The 16912-nt window shown below is 54.8% G+C and overlaps 2 protein-coding genes across 2 annotated transcripts; both read left to right on the top strand.

The window, feature by feature from the left end:
- Positions 1-2448: 2448 nt before the first annotated feature.
- On the top strand, positions 2449-2787 carry LOC136503821 (uncharacterized). The gene has a single exon (XM_066498777.1). It carries the CDS (start codon positions 2449-2451, stop codon positions 2785-2787), a length of 339 nt encoding a protein of 112 aa, XP_066354874.1.
- A 1914-nt stretch (positions 2788-4701) lies between these two features.
- On the top strand, positions 4702-5714 carry LOC136503820 (uncharacterized). The gene is made up of 2 exons (XM_066498776.1): positions 4702-5304; positions 5604-5714. The coding sequence occupies exons 1-2, from the start codon at positions 4702-4704 to the stop codon at positions 5712-5714; spliced, it is 714 nt and encodes a 237-aa protein (XP_066354873.1).
- The last annotated feature ends 11198 nt before the right edge of the window (positions 5715-16912 follow it).

Raw genomic sequence — 16912 nt, 5'->3', positions numbered from 1 at the left:
TGGTCACCAAGTCAATGGGCAGCCATCACCTGCATGCCACCGAGGCGCAGGCTTCCGAGGGTTCCCGACCCCTCGGCATCGACTATCCGTGGTTAGAGCGTCAGCTCGATGACCTCTTGGGACCGCATCCGTCCCTGGAGGCGCTCCACGACCTCTACTTTGCTTTTGCCAACGTCATGGCATAGCTCGCAGGAGGACCTCCGCTCTCCCCAGAGCTGATATCTATGACTACCCAGTCAGTGTGGCCCCATGGGCTGCACAATGCCGCAAGGACTTACGAACGCCACATGGCCAAGCGCGTCGCTCCTCAGCCCGCGGGTGACCCATCCACGGGATTGCCGAACCACCACCTGCAGTCCATCTTAGAGCTCCTCCAGAGGTCTGAGACGGCCTCGAACGTCGACTCGTGCAAACACGGTGGTGGCTGGGACGACGCCGATTTCTCCGTGCTCAACAACCCAGGGGCTCTGCGATGTTTTCTCAGCAACTACGACTACCTCCTTGAGGCCTTCGACTCTGACAACGGGGACTACGACCCCACCCGTGAGTGCTTCATGTGCGAGATCCAGGTGGAGGAGGAAGAGGAGGAGGATGACCTGCTTGATGACCAAGGCGAGCATACCCCGGCTAGAGCTCTGCCTCACGGCGCGGATCCCGCCGAGAGAGCTCCCATGCCACCTCCCTGAGGGCATGTGGTAAGCCCTGCAGGACAACCACAGTTCTAACTGGAGCAACTTCAAGAGCTCGAGAGAAAACTCAAGGAAGAGCGACAGCACCTGTTGCAACAACGCGTAGCGCTCGAGCAAGATCTCGCGAGCCGCAACGACGGTGGCGTGGCCCGACATAGGACCCACAACGTCCACCAGCGGATCTACGACGGCAACGACGGCAAACACCCACCGCCCTTCGCTTGGGCAAGCCAGAACGTTGCCGCCGCAGCAATACTTCTCCGAGGGATGCCCGAACAATCCACCCAGAGGGACGGTGAGCCTACAGAGTGCTATGTACCCTCCTTGAGCGTGTCGCCATACAGTAGGCCGAGAGCTCCGCGTCTCGGTGACGTGGGCTTGAGACTGGTTGACCTGCACCCTCGGCCCCAGGCGAAAGGGAGGCATCAGTCCACCAGGACCAACGAAGAGCGGGGAACAAGCCCCCATCCATCCATGACCGCATCGGCAACGCCTACGACACGCGCGACGTCGTCAACATGCGTAACAGGCATAAGGAGGACGGTGCCAGCCGTGGCTACCACCCTCGTCGGGGCGGCCGCTATGACAGTGAGGAGGACCAGCCCCTGAGCCCTGAGCCGGTAGGGCCTTGGGTCTTTAGCCGAGATATCCGCAACACGCCGTTTTCGGCACGCTTCCAGCAACCTACCAACATCGCCAAATACTCCGGGGAAACAAACCCTGAGCTCTGGCTCGATGACTACCGCCTCGCCTACCAGTCAGGTGGCGCGGATGATGACCAGTTCATCATCCGCAATCTTCCTCTCTTTTTGGCTGACTCAATGAGAGCCTAGCTGGAGCATCTCCCACCCTACAGAATCCATACCTGGGCCGACCTCAGGCACGTCTTTGTAGGGAACTTTTAGGGCACTTATGTGTGCCCTGGCAACCCTTGGGACCTCAGGAGCTACCGGCAAAAGCCGGATGAAACTCTCCATGAGTACATTCGACGCTTCTCCTGGCAATGTACCGAGCTGCCCACCGCCACCGACGCTGATGTTGTCAAGGCATTCCTTGCGGGGACAACCTACAAAGATCTGGTCCACGAGCTGGGGTGCAAGGGCCCCAGCACCACCAAGGAGCTGTTGGACATGGCCACCAACTTCACCTCTAGCGAGGAGGCAGTTGGAGCCATCTTCAGCCCCTTGAAGGCCAAGGGGAAGCGGCAAGAGGACGCCAACAAGGGCGGCTCCGGCCACAACTCCAAGAAGAAGAAAAAGAACAAGCAGCGCATGGGGACAACCTCGTGGCCACCGCCGAGTGCAAGATCCTCCGAGCCCCTCCCGAGGGTGGCTTGGGAGTTTTTGATGAGATGCTCGAGAAGCCATGCCCGTACCATCGGGGCCCGGTCAAACACACCCTCAAGGAATGCGACATGATGAAACGCTACTTCTCCAGAGCTGCCCAAGGGAAGGGCGACCCAGGCAAGAGGCCCGAGGAGGACAAGGGAGATGGCAAGGAGAAGGATGATGACTTTCCCATTGTCGACAACTGCTTCATGATCTTCAGTGGTCCCATGGCCTACGACTCCAGGCGCCAGCGCAAGCTGGAGCACCGAGAGGTCTATGCCACCGAACCAGCCACGCTAGCCTTCCTCGACTAGTTCGGGTCCACCATCACCTTCGACCGTGATGACCACCTGGTTCACGTCCCACAACCGGGTCGATACCCGCTTGTTGTCAACCCCATCATCCGCAACACGCGACTCACCAAGGTATAGATGGACGGAGGCAGCGGCCTCTACATCATGTACGCCGAGACCCTTGATGCCACGGGGATCAGCCGGTCCCAGCTCCGCCCGAGCAGAGCACCTTTCCACGGCATCATACCATGGAAGCGAACCCTACCCCTCGGGCAGATCGACTTACCCATCACTTTTGGGGACCCCTCCAAATTCAAGGAGACCCTCACCTTCGAGGTGGTAGGATTCCATGGCACTTACCATGTCATGCTGGGGCAGCCATGCTACGCGCAGTTCATGGCCATCCCGAACTACACCTACCACAAGCTCAAAATGTCGGGTCCCAACGGAGTCATCACCGTCGGCTCTACTTTCTAGCACGCCTACGAGTGCGATGTCGAGTGCGGCGAATATGCCGCGGTGATCGTCGAGTCCGAGGCACTCGCTGCTGACTTCGACGCGCACGCCATGGAAGTGCCCGACCCCAAGCGGTCCGCTAGCTCTTTCGAGCCCGTCGAGCGGGTCTAGGAGGTTCCCCTCGACCCCAGTAGCTCTGACGGCAGGACGGTGCATGTCAGCACCGCCCTGTCTCCCAAATAGGAACGCGTGCTCGTCGACTTCGTCCGCACGAATGGCGACATGTTCACGTGGGGACCCTCGAATATGCCAGGTATTCCAAGGGATGTCGCTGAGCACTCCTTAAACATCCGGGTCGGCTCCAAACCAGTGAAGAAACAGCTGCGCCGCTTCGATGAAGAGAAGCGCAGAGCCATCGGTGAGGAGATCCAAAAGATCTTAGTGGCCGAATTCATCAAGGAGGTTTTTTATCCTGAGTGGTTAGCTAATCCTATACTTGTGAAAAAGAAAAATGGTAAATGGAGAATGTGTGTTGACTACACTAATCTCAACAAGGCCTGTCCTAAAGATTGTTTTCCTTTACCACGCATAGATCAGGTAGTTGATTCTACCACGCGATGCGAAGTCCTCTCCTTCCTTGATGCTTATTCCGGCTACCACCAAATTATGATGAAAGAGTCCGACCAGCCTGCGACCACTTTTATCACCCCGTTTGGGTCTTACTGCTATGTCACCATGCCGTTCGGGCTCAAGAATGCGGAGGCTACATACCAGCGATGTATGCCCACCATTTTTGGGGACCTCATCGGGTGGACCGTTCTGGCTTACGTAGATGACATTGTAGTCAAGTCCATGCAAACCGACCACCTAGTGGCCGATCTCAAGCAAGCCTTCGAAAGGCTATAGGCCAAGCACATCAAACTCAACCCCGAGAAATGTGTTTTCAGGGTCCCGAGGGGCATGCTGCTCGGCTTCATCATCTCTGAGTGGGGCATCGAGGCCAACCCAGAGAAAATCTCCGCCATTATGAGCATGGGCCCAATTCAGAACCTGAAAGGGGTTCAGCGAATCATAGGGTGTCTCGCGGCACTAAGCTGTTTCATTTCACGACCCGGCGAGCGAGGGTTCCCCCTCTATCGGCTTCTGAAGAAGACCGATCATTTCGCGTGGACTTCTGAGGCCCAGGAGGCACTTGACAAGCTCAAGGCACTCCTGACAAGGTCCCCGATCCTCGTGCCACTGGCTGAGAAGGAACCCCTCATGCTGTACATCGTGGCCACCACCCAGGTGGTGAGCGCCGCCATCGTGGTGGAACGGCAAGAGGGGGGACACACCCTCAAGGTCCAGCGTCCGGTTTACTTCATCAGCGAAGTATTGTCCGACACCAAGACACGCTACTCCCAAATCTAGAAACTCCTGTACACTGTCCTCATTGCCCAAAGAAAGCTGCACCACTACTTCGAGTCGCATCCGATCACGGTTGTGTCCTCCTTCCCCCTCAGGGAGGTGGTCCAGAATCGAGAAGTGATGGGAAGAATCGCCAAATGGTCACTTGAGCTCATGGGAGAAGGCATCACCTACGCTCCTTGGATGGCCATCAAATCCCAGGTGCTGGCAGACTTCATGGCAGAATGATCCGAGACCCAGTTGCCGCCAGCCCCTGCGGAGCAGGAGTACTGGACCATGTACTTCAACGGGTCGCTGATGAAGAGTGGAGCCAGAGCGGGACTCGTCTTCGTCTCCCCCCTCGGCGTACGCATGAAGTACATGATTCGCATTCATTTTCCTGCCTCTAACAATATGGCTGAGTACGAGGCACTTGTCAATGGTTTGCACATCGCCACCGAACTCAGGATTCGACGGCTTGACGTCCGAGGCGATTCCCGGCTGGTCGTGGACCAAGTCATGAAGGAGTCAAGCTGTCATGACCCCAGGATGGCGGCGTACTGCCAGGCGGTCTACCTCCTAGAAGAGAAGTTCGATGGCCTCGAGCTCAACCATGTCGCAAGGCGGTTCAACGAGGCAGCGGATGAGCTCGCAAAGTTGGCGTCCGGTCAGGAACCGGTCCCCTCCAGCGTCTTCGCCAGCGACCTACATAAGCCCTCCGTAACTTGCCAAGATTTGGCGCAGGACGGCAACGAGCCACCTGCACCAGCCTCGGGGGCGGACCCGACCCCAGTCCCCACCGAGCCCGAGGTTATGGAGATTGTTGAGGACCCAGCGGCAGAGCCCGACCCCTTGCCAGACTGGAGGATCCCGTACCTCAACTACCTAGTCCACAGAGCACTCCCCGCTAGCAGGACCGAGGCCCGACGCCTCACGCACCGAGCCAAGTCTTTCGTCCTGCTGGATCAGGAACTCTACAAGCGGAGCCCCACTGGAATCCTGCAGCGCTGTATCCCCACCAAGCAAGGGAGAGAGCTGCTTCAGGACATCCACGGGGGCATGTGCGGCCACCACGCTGCACCGCGCACTCTCGTCAGGAACGCATTCCGGCAAGGCTTCTACTGGCCTACTGCCGTAGCCGACGCCATCGAGGTAGTACGCTCCTATGAGGGGTGTCAGTATTACGCTCGGCAAACTCACTTACTAGCCCAAGCGCTCCAAATGATCCCGATCACGTGGCCATTCACGGTCTAGGGTCTGGACCTTGTCGGGCCCATCTAGACGGCGCCGGGGGCTTCACCCACTTGCTTGTTGCTATCGACAAGTTCTCAAAGTGGATCGAGGCTCGGCCAATCACGTAAATCAAGTCCGAGCATGCGGTACTCTTCTTCACAGACATCATCCACCGCTTCAGGGTCCCAAATTCCATCATTACCGACAATGGCACACAGTTCACCGGCAAGAAGTTCCTCAGGTTCTGCGATGATCACCACATCCGCGTGGATTGGGCAGCCGTGGCGCACCCCGAACAAATGGACTGGTCGAGCGCGCCAACGACATGATCTTGCAAGGCCTCAAGCTAAGGATTTTCAACCGGTTGAACAAGTTCGGCCGCCGGTGGGTCGCAGAACTCCCCGCGGTCCTCTGGAGTTTGAGGACGACCCTGAGCCGAGCAACGGGCTTCACGCCCTTCTTCATGGTCTATGGATCCGAGGCCATCCTCCCCACCGACTTGGAGTATGGGGCACCGAGGGTCAGAGCGTACGACGACCAAGGGAACCAAGCCTCCCTTGAGGATGTTGTGGAGTAGCTGGAGAAAGCACGTGACGTTGCCCTACTCCACTCCGCCAAATACCAGCAAACCTTATGGCGATACCACCACCGCCGCGTGCGGGGTCGGGCATTCAACGTTGGGGACCTGGTGCTTCGCCACAGGCAGGACAACAAGGGCCGCCACAAGCTAACGCCACCATGGGAGGGCCCGTTCGTCATTGCGGAAGTACTCTGACCCGACGCCTACAAGCTGGCCACCGCAGACGGCGAAGTCTTCACCAACGCTCGGAACATCAAACAGCTACGTCGCTTCTACCCTTAGATTTCTAGGCTGTTCATATGCTTAATCTCGAAAAAAATAAAAAGAGCGTTCGCTGTTCCTTACTTTGTCCAACTCTGAGTGAGACCCGACCCTACCTCTGGCTAGGGTCAGGCCTCCCTCGAGGGCTGAAAGGGGGGGAACCCGCCGACGCCTCAAAATTTTCACAACACTTTTCGAAAAAAATTCATACCTGAGCCCAATTCATACCTGAGCCCTTCCAGCACTGTTTAAGTAAGCGGACGTTTTAGAAAGCGAAGAGCTCCTCGGGCCAGATTGGCCAAATTGCGAGAAACCTATAACCCGACGGTTACGGTGCCTTTGCTCACCTGTCTTGGCCTAAGGGGTCAACTCACACTTCTAAAAAATCCATGAACTTAAACATAATGTGGGGATCGGGCTACCACTCGAAAAACTTTACGAAAAGTTGCCCACCCGAGTCCTTCGACGGCGACTAGGAAATGCGGGCGTGTTAGAGCATGAGAATATCTCGGCTCAAGTTAATCGGACTGCGAAAGGCCTACGCCACTATGGCCCTGTTTGCTTGTTGGTTTCAGCCAGCCCAAACCAGCCAGCCAACAGTGTTTTCCTCTCACAATAAACCAGCACCAGCCAGCCCAAACTAGCCCAAAAACCAACCAACGAACAGGCCGTATGGCTACGGTACCCTCGCTGATTAACCCCGACCTAGGGGACCGGACTCGACTCTAAACACCGCAGGCCTAGGCTCATTACGAGGATCGGGCGAACACATAAAAACTTAAAGCGAAAGATAAATACAAGTTTTTAAAGGGCCCCAAAGGCCACAGACTTGTCCAATATCCTAAGTTTTTACACGGGCATCTCGCTCGACACCTTTTTACAGCTCCAGGGGCGGAGGGAAAATCTCGTCTTCGAACTTGGCCGCCAGGGTCTTCGCCGGCTCCAGCACCTCATCGTTGATCGCATCGAGCTCCTCCTCGGGGATATCGACGTAGCCCTTGGGTCACCGCAGCTCGGAGGGACAGCACCTCGGGCTTCAGCTGGCGGTTCTCCTTGGCAACTCGAGAGGCCGCACGTGTAGCCTCCTTCATCTGGTCCACCGCGGAGTCCCGCTCCTTCCGAGCTATGACGCACTCCTGGTGAGCCTCGTCGCGCTCTCCAAGAGCTCGCTCACGCAAGCGGCGGATGGACCCGAGCTCGGACTGGAATTGCCCGGCGGCCCGCAACAGCTCGTCGTGCTCGTCCTTCACCTTCTGGGCCTCCTCCTAGTCCTTGCGAGTGCGCTCGACGAGGGCCAACAGCTTCTCCCCCGCATCCTTAGCGTCGGTGACTGCCTCATCGTGTCAGATGCGGAGGTCCGCCATTTTGCCGCTGTGGCCGGCCACCCTTTGCTGGGCCTCCGCGAGCCGCACCTCGGCCGCAGCGGTCCTCTGCGCCTCCTCCGATAGGCGTCCCCATGCGCCCTGCTCACGGCGGAGGAACTCTGACTTCGCCCGGCTCCATTCGAATAGCGCCTGCACGAAGGGCCACGTCAAGATCACAGGAAAGGGGGGAAGAACCGAACAATAAGCATCTACCTAACCCAACGTACCTGGCCAGCCGGGCGGATATCATCCTGTAGGGTAGACAACACCGAGAACAGGGTCTTGTTGAAGCTCTGGCACCCCGCCTACAGCCGGTCCTAGTACCCCTGCTCCTCGGCGTTGTCCAGCACAAAAATTGGTGGCGCCTCCGGTTGGTTCTGATCCGACCAAGTGAGGCGTGGGCCGCCCCACTGGTAAGGATCACGTCCCACCCGCACGAGGGTTGTGGACCCTTGGCGCGGGAGGACTGGTCCACCTAGGCCACGTCGGATGGCTCGCCGGATGAAGCCGACACCATCACCACCTCGACGACGTCAGGCTCACATGACGCCGCCTCCTCTGCCTGGGACCTGCCTCCAGCGGCGGCTCACACCTGAGCCGAGAGGTCCTGGGACGTGGCCTCCTTTGCCACCGTCTGGGCCCCGGCGTCCGCGCCCACCTCCGTGGTCGATCCCGACGCCTCCGTCGCCGGAGATGGAGGCGCTACGCTCTCCCTGGAGAGCGCCACTTCAGGAGCGGGATCTGGCCGGAACCGCGGCACCTTCTCCAGGGCCGCCATCCCCATCTCAACGGACTTCTCCACCTTGCCTCTAAAAGCGCCGCCCCGGTGGATGGGGTAGGGATAGGCGGAGGCAAAGCAGGGGTGGCCGGCATCTCCCGTCCCCCCACGGCTGCGGACGCTGGAGGAACGCTGACAGCCACCTCCGAGCCCGGCGCACCGCCAGCTGAGGCCTGGCCTTGCCACCTCAGTGCCTTCCGCGGCGCGAGGGTGGGGGGGGGGGGGGGCATCGGACTAAGCTCTCCTGCAGGACGACAAGTGTCAGCGTTGCCAAGCCTTAGCGCAAACAATCAGCATAAAGGACACCTCTTACCTCTATGTCGTAGGATGGGGGCGTTTCCGTGCCGGCCCGCTGGAGCTCGACCCTGTCGCAACAGGGCAGGACCTCTTCCCGTCCGCCACCGTCTCGGCAACGCTGGGCTGAGGGGGTGGCGGCGGCGACCCCGCCGTCTCCTAGGATCTGGATCCCTCTGTCCCCTCGGGGCGGAACGACCCCCGCGGCTTTGGGGGCTCTCCTCCTCCGCCTAGTGTTGCCACAGGCCACAGCTCCCTCGAGGTCGGGGTCCTCCGGCTCGCGGAGCAGCAGCTGAGCCTGCGGCGTCTGCCCCTCGATTGAGAGAGATGGCCCCTCGGGCTGTTCCCCCTCCTCGACCAAGGAGTCCAGCCAATCGTATGGGTGGACCCCCTCATCGTCATCATCCTCGTCATCCTCTTCCTCGCTGGACTCCTCTTCTCCGGCCTCCCGCTGCATCCTCCGGCGCTTCTCGCGCTCCTCCTTCCTCCTGGCCCTATCGGTCCTCTTTCGCTTCTGATCGCCCTTCCTCTGCTTCACCTTCCCGGTGTGGGCCCGGTTCCTCTCCGTTCGGGCCGCATCCTCAGGGAGTAGAGGGTTGAAATCGCGAACGACGCAAAGGCTCCCCTGCAAACCCCTGAGTGCCGGGTCAGGCGATGGAAAGGAGGTACAAAAAACCCGAGGGAGGGGGGGATGGAGGGCTCTCACCATCTCGATGAAGTCATCGTCGGGACGCATCGGCGGGTGGAGGTCAAGGGTGGTGTCAGAAGGAATGCTCCCGAGCGCCGACTTGATACGCTTCTTGATCTTCTCGCGGTCGAGCTCCTCCATCATGAGCATCGTCCCCTCAAGGGGCACACCCAGCACCATCTCGTCCAGTCGGTGTGTCCGCCGCATCAGCGGCAGCACCCTACGCTCGTGGAACGCGGCAATAACCTTGGCCCCAGTAATACCATGATTCACCAGGCGCTTGACCGCCTGGAGGAGGGTGTTGATCTTCTCCTTCTCGGCGGCGATAGGACCATAGCCCCAGTGCACCGGTGCTGCTTCGAAGTAGAGACCGGTGTATGGAGGCAGGGGCGCGTCGGCGTCGCTCCTGAGGTAGAACCACTTCTGATGCCACCCCTTGTTGGACGACGTCCCCTTCATGGAGATGTACCCTTCCGCCCGGCTCTAGCGGAGCTGGAGCGTGCAGCCGCCGATGCGCATCGGCACCATCTCACCCTTCTTCACCGTCTTGTAGAAGACGGTGGCGTAGAAGTAGTACTTCCATAGGGGAAAAATTAGGCTTGATGCCCAAATAGCCCTCACATAGGGCGACGAAGACCGCGATCTGCAGAATCAAGTTAGGGTTGAGATTCTGCAGCTCGATCCCAAAGTGGTTGAGGAGCCCGCGGAAGAAGTCGCTCGCCGGCGTCCCGAACCCCCGCTCGTGGAAGTGCGCGAAGCTAACGACATAGCCGACGGGGGCTTCGGCTCATCTTCATTGCCGGGGATGATCCACTCTGGCTGCACGGCGTTCGTCACTGGACGGAGGAGCCCATCCTTGATGAGCCATGAAGCATTCTTGTCAGTGAAGGTGGAGCGTCCCCACGGGTCCATCGAGGGAGCAAGAAAGCACTCCGGCGACAATGGCAACGGTGGCGGCGCCGGCGCCGGCGGGGTGAGTTCTCTGTCTCTCCCTCTCTCTCTCTCTCTCTCTCTCTCTCTCTCTCTCTCTCTCTCTCTCTCTCTCTCTCTTGCTTGCTGTGGCAGATGGGAAACGCGAACACGAGGGAGGTAGAGAGCAGAGGTGTGCGAGGGAAGGGAAACCCACTGGGTCAAAAAGAGGGGAAACGAAGCGATTCGAGGCCCCAACCACCCGCATTAATTACGGCCACAGGAATGTCTCATCACAACCCCGAATATCTCGGTAACCGTGCGCACGCCTCCTGCAAACCTGCCCGTCACCTCGCACCATCCACCTCGCATGCCACGCCTGCCGTAATCCCACCATCGTGCAGAGCTCGGGCGCATTCCCGCTCCATGGGCCGATCGTAGGCCTCAGCAGGTAAGAACGGGATACGGAGCTGTATACGCTCCTACGGCCCATTTACGGTCCAGGGGTTCGAAGGCTGGCCCATCATGGGTTCGACAGCTGCCCTAGGACACTTAGAGTCAGGGATGGCAAGGGATGGGCACACTAGTGGCTAGCACCCTGGTGTTCGAGCACCGAGGGCATCCCGCCCCATGTTTGAGTCCCGGTCGGTAACTGATTCATGGTATCCCTCGACGGGAGGCACCGAGCCCTCGGACCAGTCGGACGGTTCCAAGAACTATATGAATCAACCATCGGGAATCTGGAGTGCATCACCAGCTTGACCACAAGCCGGCACCCGGCAAATGGGAACCGGGGCTCCACTCGAACGTACCCGTCAACAGCTCAACGAGCACCATGGTTCGTCCAACAAGGATAGCATGTCCCTGCTCACCCCCTCCGTTTCGCGAAGAATCACGTGAGGGACAATGAACAAAGATGAGATGTCGCCCGATCAGTCTCCCGCAACGCGTGGGGGCCCGGGGGCTATGCTCGCACCCTGACCCAACGAACGGTCGCGCCCCCACAACAAGCCAGGGTTCGGGGGCTCCACGCGCGCCCCATGATTGCGCGAAGGACAAGGGCCGATACACGCAAGGGGAACGCACTCCAGGATGGCACCGAAGGAGACCACTCCACTCGATTCAAGCCCTTGAAGGGGGTGTCCCACCCCTCCAAAGCCTCGAGGGCTACACCCGGCGGGTGCGCTCGCACGCACCCACCAGACGACTTCTCTCAAAAGTAGACCACCGACGTGTACTCTGTCCTAAGCGCAACGTTTAGTTATCCTCGAGCCTCTGAAGGAGTGCCTCACTCCTCCACAGGCTTGGGGGCTACTGTCGGGTACCAATGTCAGGGGTACCCAGTCAAAAGTAGTAAACAATGTGTCTATGCTTACTTCTCGAGGCTTAGGGGTAATCTCCGCCATGCCCGAACCCACCTAAAAGGCCTTCGGGCAAGGCGGACCCCTCGGATGCGATTTCCGCCTCGCTCGAGCCCTACCGTAAGGCCTCAAGCAGGGCCAACCCCTCAGGAGCAGTCTTCGCCTCGCCCGAGCCCTCATAACGTCATCACATCTTTCCACCTTGCCCGAAGGCCGCGCCAGGGCCTCGGGCACAATTGGGAGTCATGCGGGCCCCCACCACGACACGCATTCCCAATGATGGGACAAACACGACCATGCATAGTGAATGGGGGCATGGGAGCCATGGTACGACTCAACGTGACCCCGGTCATTCCACCACGACGGTGTCCATGCCTCTACAGCAATGGGGGTAACGACAACTGTGCTACCTAACCCCCTCTCTACGCAAATTCAGGCGCACGCACCGCCCATCCTCGATGGTACAAAAGCACACAGGTCAAAACATGGCCACGGCGCATTGCACCAGTGGACGGAGAAGTCAAAAGCTCAACGCCCATTGCGTCCTTGCGCTACAGGGTAAACTGCTCGTGCCAGATAAGGAGGAAAACGGCCACGCCCGAGGCCACCTTTTTGTTTTTATCTTTCGTCTTTTCCCCTTTTACCTTTCTACCATAATTGTAACCCGAGCCCTCCCGTTGGGAACTATAAAAGGGGAGGCAGGGGCCACATCTAAAAGGACCCAATTGAAACACAACTCATTGAGAAAACACTCAAGCTCACACACCACCAAAGAGACCTGGGATTTGCACCCTCTCTCGAACGCTTGTAACCCCTACTACTAGCACTCTGGTGCAAGGCAACACGAGCATCAGCAACATCCACTGGATGTAGGGACATTCTTGCCCGAACTAGTATAAACCCTTGTGTTCGCATTGCACACCATCTGGGCCTAGACGCGCAGTCACAAATTTACTTGTCATCGTGTCTAGAGCGCCATTCTAGACACCGACACAACTAGATTGTGATACTGAAACCCTTAGAGCTAAAGCCAATATTCTTAATATTTGTAAGGTAAGCTGCAATTAAGGCATACGCTTAAACATTTGGCTGGAACATTTTATTGGAATGTAAACTATGTGCACCATCACACTTAAGTGATTCTGAAATAGAATTTTATTCGTTTCAAAAAAGAAATAGAATTTTATGATACATTGATACTTCATACTTTATTCGAGTTGTATATTCCTTTGTTTAATGTTATATGCACTTGAAATTTATTTCCATATTAGCCTTCTTCTATAATATCATCATGGAAATGGCCTTGAAATTTGAAGCAATACTTGCTAGAATGCTAGTCCCTGATAGGCCAATACCTTTTATGGCCACATCTTCAGCTGTTCATTCCATCCCTGATCTGAAGTGTGAACTTCCTGAACAAATGTTATGTCTCTTACAATGCTTCGTCAATGTAGTTTCTGATCAGTAGAGGAATTGAATGCAATGAAATTGAATGCAATGATCTTCAAGAATTACCTATCAAAGTGTAAGGAAAATGGACCCTGGCCCATTTAGTTTTGGATTTTGGTGTTTGATGATCAACATAACCAAATTGGACTAATGTATTTGCAAGTGTTTGTTTTGTAGTCCAATAGAGTGCAAACGTGACTTGGACGATGGCGACGTGATGATCCGATAATCAACACCTCAAGAAAGACATTAGAAGATGCATAGAAGACATAAAGGATCAAGCAAAGACCAAGACATGAAGATGGAACCAAGCCAGGCGCAAAGATCGCGAAGAAACAAGTAAAGACAGGGTTCAGATAGCGACCGGACGCACTGACCGGACGCATCTGGTGCTAAACCCTACCGCGAAGGTGCCTGCCCGAGTGACCGGATGGTGAGGCTGCAAGTGACCGGACGCGATGATGACATTGTTCACCATCGAAGCAACAACTCAGTATTGACCGGACGCTGGGTGATGATCGACCGGACGCGGGAACAGTAGCGTCCGATCGTCATGCAGAGAGGTTCCAGAGAGGCGCAGTTGCGACCGGACGCGTCCGGTGCCATGTGACCGGATGCACTTAGCGTCCGATCAAGTCTATGCGCAGAAGGCCAGGTTGCCATTGTGAGTGACTGGACGCGTCCAGTGTCGGCGCAAGTCACATCTGGTGCTAGCCAGAGTTGCTGGACTTTGTTCCAATGGCTAGTTTCTCCATGGGGCTTATAAATAGACCCCTCAACCGGCCATTTGGAAAGAGGGAGACCTGAGGAAACACATCAAGGGTGTTGATACACCATTTTAGTGATCTCCACTTGCATAGTGCTTAGTGATTCATTAGGTGATTAGCGTAGATGCTTTGCGAAGTGCTTAGGTTGATTAGACCACCGCTTATACGCTTGCTCTAGGTTTAGGCCTAGTGTTTAGTGAGGTTTGCATACCTCTTATCATTTGGTGCTTGCACACCGTTGTTGTACATCGGAGGGGCTTATAGTCTTGCGAGATCACACCAACCGCGTTTGTGGTGTGGCTGCCACCGTGTACCGAAGGGAACAAGGCCCGCGGTGGTTCGGCCAGAAACTTGATAGTGAAGACGGTGGGGAGCGGTCGGGGAGAGGCTTGCCGAAGGCACATCGGAGACCCACTTGCGCATGGGGAAGGCCCAGGGCTATCCACGGAGTTACCCGATCGGGAGCTTGGCCCTTGCAAGGGATTCCTTGCGAGGGGCTCCAACAAGGACTAGGGGGAAGCTTGAGTGCTTCTCGATACCTCGGTAAAAATACTGGAGTCGTCGATGAGAGTTTGCATCTCTACCTCATCTTTGCCTTCCGCATTTACATTGTTATCTAGGTTGCGTGCTTTACTTTCCTAGCTTAGTTGATTGGATTAGAACCTAGGTTGCAAGACTCTTTTGCGGTAGAGATAGCAACACATTAGCAAAACCATAGTTGCACATTTAGATAGATTACTTTCTTGCATAGGTTTTGCTAAGGTGGAATTAGAGGCCAAAGTTCAGAGAGTAGAATTTTAAGTTGCCTAATTCACCCCCCTCTCTTAGGCGTCAAAAGTTCCTTCAATTGGTATCAGAGCCGGTTGGCTCAATTTGGACTTTTGGCTTAACCGTCGTTGAGCCAACGCTACTAAGAGTGGTTGGGATGGATACCTCTAGGCCTCCACACTTTGACGGCACTAACTTCCCCTACTATACTGCTAGAATGGTTTGTCACCTTGAGGCGGTAGACTTAGGTGTTTGGAGAGTCACTCGTGACGGGATGAAACACATTAAGAATCCCGATAAACCCATAAAGAGTGAAGAAAAAGAAATTCATTTCAATGCTAGAGCTCAAAATTGCTTGTTTGAATCTTTTAGCATGGATGTGTTTAACCAAGTATTCACTTTAAAAACGGCACATGAAATTTGGCTAAAACTCCAAGAGCTCCATGATGGCACAAGTAATGTCCGTGAGCAAAAACATTGCCTAGCTCAACAAAGTTATGATTCTTTTGAAATGAATGATGATGAGCTTGTTTGTGATATGTATTCTCGTTTGAATCTAATTATCAATGAGCTCAATTCTATAGGATTGACAAAACTAGGTGATGCGGACATCGTGAGGAAGATCATCTTCCGTGCTACCCCAAAAGAAATATGCAAGCATCATCACCATCCTCCACAACTTGGAAGACTTGAGCACCATGACCCCGGCCATTGTGATTGGCAAAATTGTGGTATTTGAGATGTCACGCAAAATGGGTCAAGACGAAGCCTCTTCATCAAGCAAAGGCAAAGCTCTCACATGTAGTGAGAAAAAGAAGGTGAAGGGCAAGCAAGTAGATACAAGCTCAAGCTCAAGCTCCTCAAGTGAGGATGAAGAAGATGATGAAGATGAGGATGATGATGATGAAGAATCAAGTGATGATGATCAATCTTCCTCCTCCACCTCCGACCTTGATGAAGAATCAATCAAACTTATCAACAAGGTGGAGAAGATGATCCAAAGGCTCAATGTCAAGGGTGTGCCCATTCAAATTCAAGATTTCATTTTCACCAATCAAAGAAATGAGCAAAGAAAGAAAGGATGCTATAGACTTTGTGGAAATTTTCCAAACAAGCCCACACCCAAGACAAAGAAGAAGGCGTGCAAGAACAAAGCCCTCACATCAATAAGGTCATGGGATGATTCTTCAAGTGAAGAAGAAGACCATCACAAGAGGCGCGGGCACAAGCATTCATCATCAAGCACTTCACGTGTGTGCCTTATGGCACGAGGTAACAAAAAACCTATCCCTAGTGATAGTGACAATGATAGTGATAGTAATAATGAGCTACCTTTTTATGATGAAATTGTGCAAGAAAATCTTAACTTTGCTAAGGTTTACACTAGTCAACAAAAGAAGCTTGAAAAATTGAAAGAAAAATTAGATAGCTCACAACAAACTTATGCTACCATGCTTGAACAATATGAAACATTTGTCAATCTTAATGTGGAGCTATCTACTAAAATTGAGCAACTTGAGGCTAGTGCAAACACAAATGAATGCACAATCAATGATGAGCAACTAGTAAAGAAAAATGAAAAAATTAAAAGAAAAGTTAGCTAGCACATAAGATGCTTATAAAAGTTTGCTTGCTAAAATGGAAACCATATGCAAACATTGTGATGAGCTAACTAATAAAGTTGCTAATCTTGAAGCCGTTGGTACAACCCCCACCAGGGCACCTAAAAGGAAAAGTTCAATCTTTGGCATGCCTAAAAAGGATGCCTCTACTTCTTGTAATGATTTATGTTTAGACTCATCTTTGTGCAACCAAGGTTGTGTTGAGAAAGTTGTTGTAGAAACATGCACACAAGAGGTTACAATGGAGAATGAGCAACTCAAGCAAGAAGTGGCTCGCCTCACCATGGACTTGACTCAAGTGAAAGGCAAGACGGAGCAAGACTAACTTCATCAAGATAACACCATCAAGGGAGTGAAGAAGCTTGATGAAGGACAAACCATGGTTTGTTACGTATGCCACAAAGAAGGCCACAAGTCCTATGAGTGCAAGATGAAGAATGGGGGAGGAGCAAAGAAGAAAGAGAAAAACAAAAAGCAAACAAGCAAGCTCTCCAACACCTACACCAACAAGGTGAATAAGAAGGCCTCCACACCTTATCTCTTGAAGAAGAAGAAGAATGACAAGGTGGTGTCCATCAAGGTGAATAAGCAAGCCAACAATGAGGCCAAACGCATTTGGGTGCCTAAGGAGATCATTTCCAACATGAAAAACACCAAGAAGGTTTGGATCCCAAAAGGGAAGTGAG

Source organism: Miscanthus floridulus, chromosome 14 (assembly GCF_019320115.1).
Source record: "Miscanthus floridulus cultivar M001 chromosome 14, ASM1932011v1, whole genome shotgun sequence".
NCBI classification, from domain to species: Eukaryota; Viridiplantae; Streptophyta; class Magnoliopsida; order Poales; family Poaceae; genus Miscanthus; species Miscanthus floridulus.
This window is presented reverse-complemented; position numbering and strand designations above follow the sequence as displayed.

Excerpts from the sequence above, each read along its gene's own strand:
- LOC136503821 (XM_066498777.1), top strand. The coding sequence starts at position 2,449 with ATGGACGGAGGCAGCGGCCTCTACATCATGTACGCCGAGACCCTTGAT.
- LOC136503820 (XM_066498776.1), top strand. The coding sequence starts at position 4,702 with ATGGCGGCGTACTGCCAGGCGGTCTACCTCCTAGAAGAGAAGTTCGAT. Across the intron at positions 5,305-5,603 it reads CCGTAGCCGACGCCATCGAG|TTCACCGGCAAGAAGTTCCT; the intron begins GTAGTACGCTCC and ends AATGGCACACAG.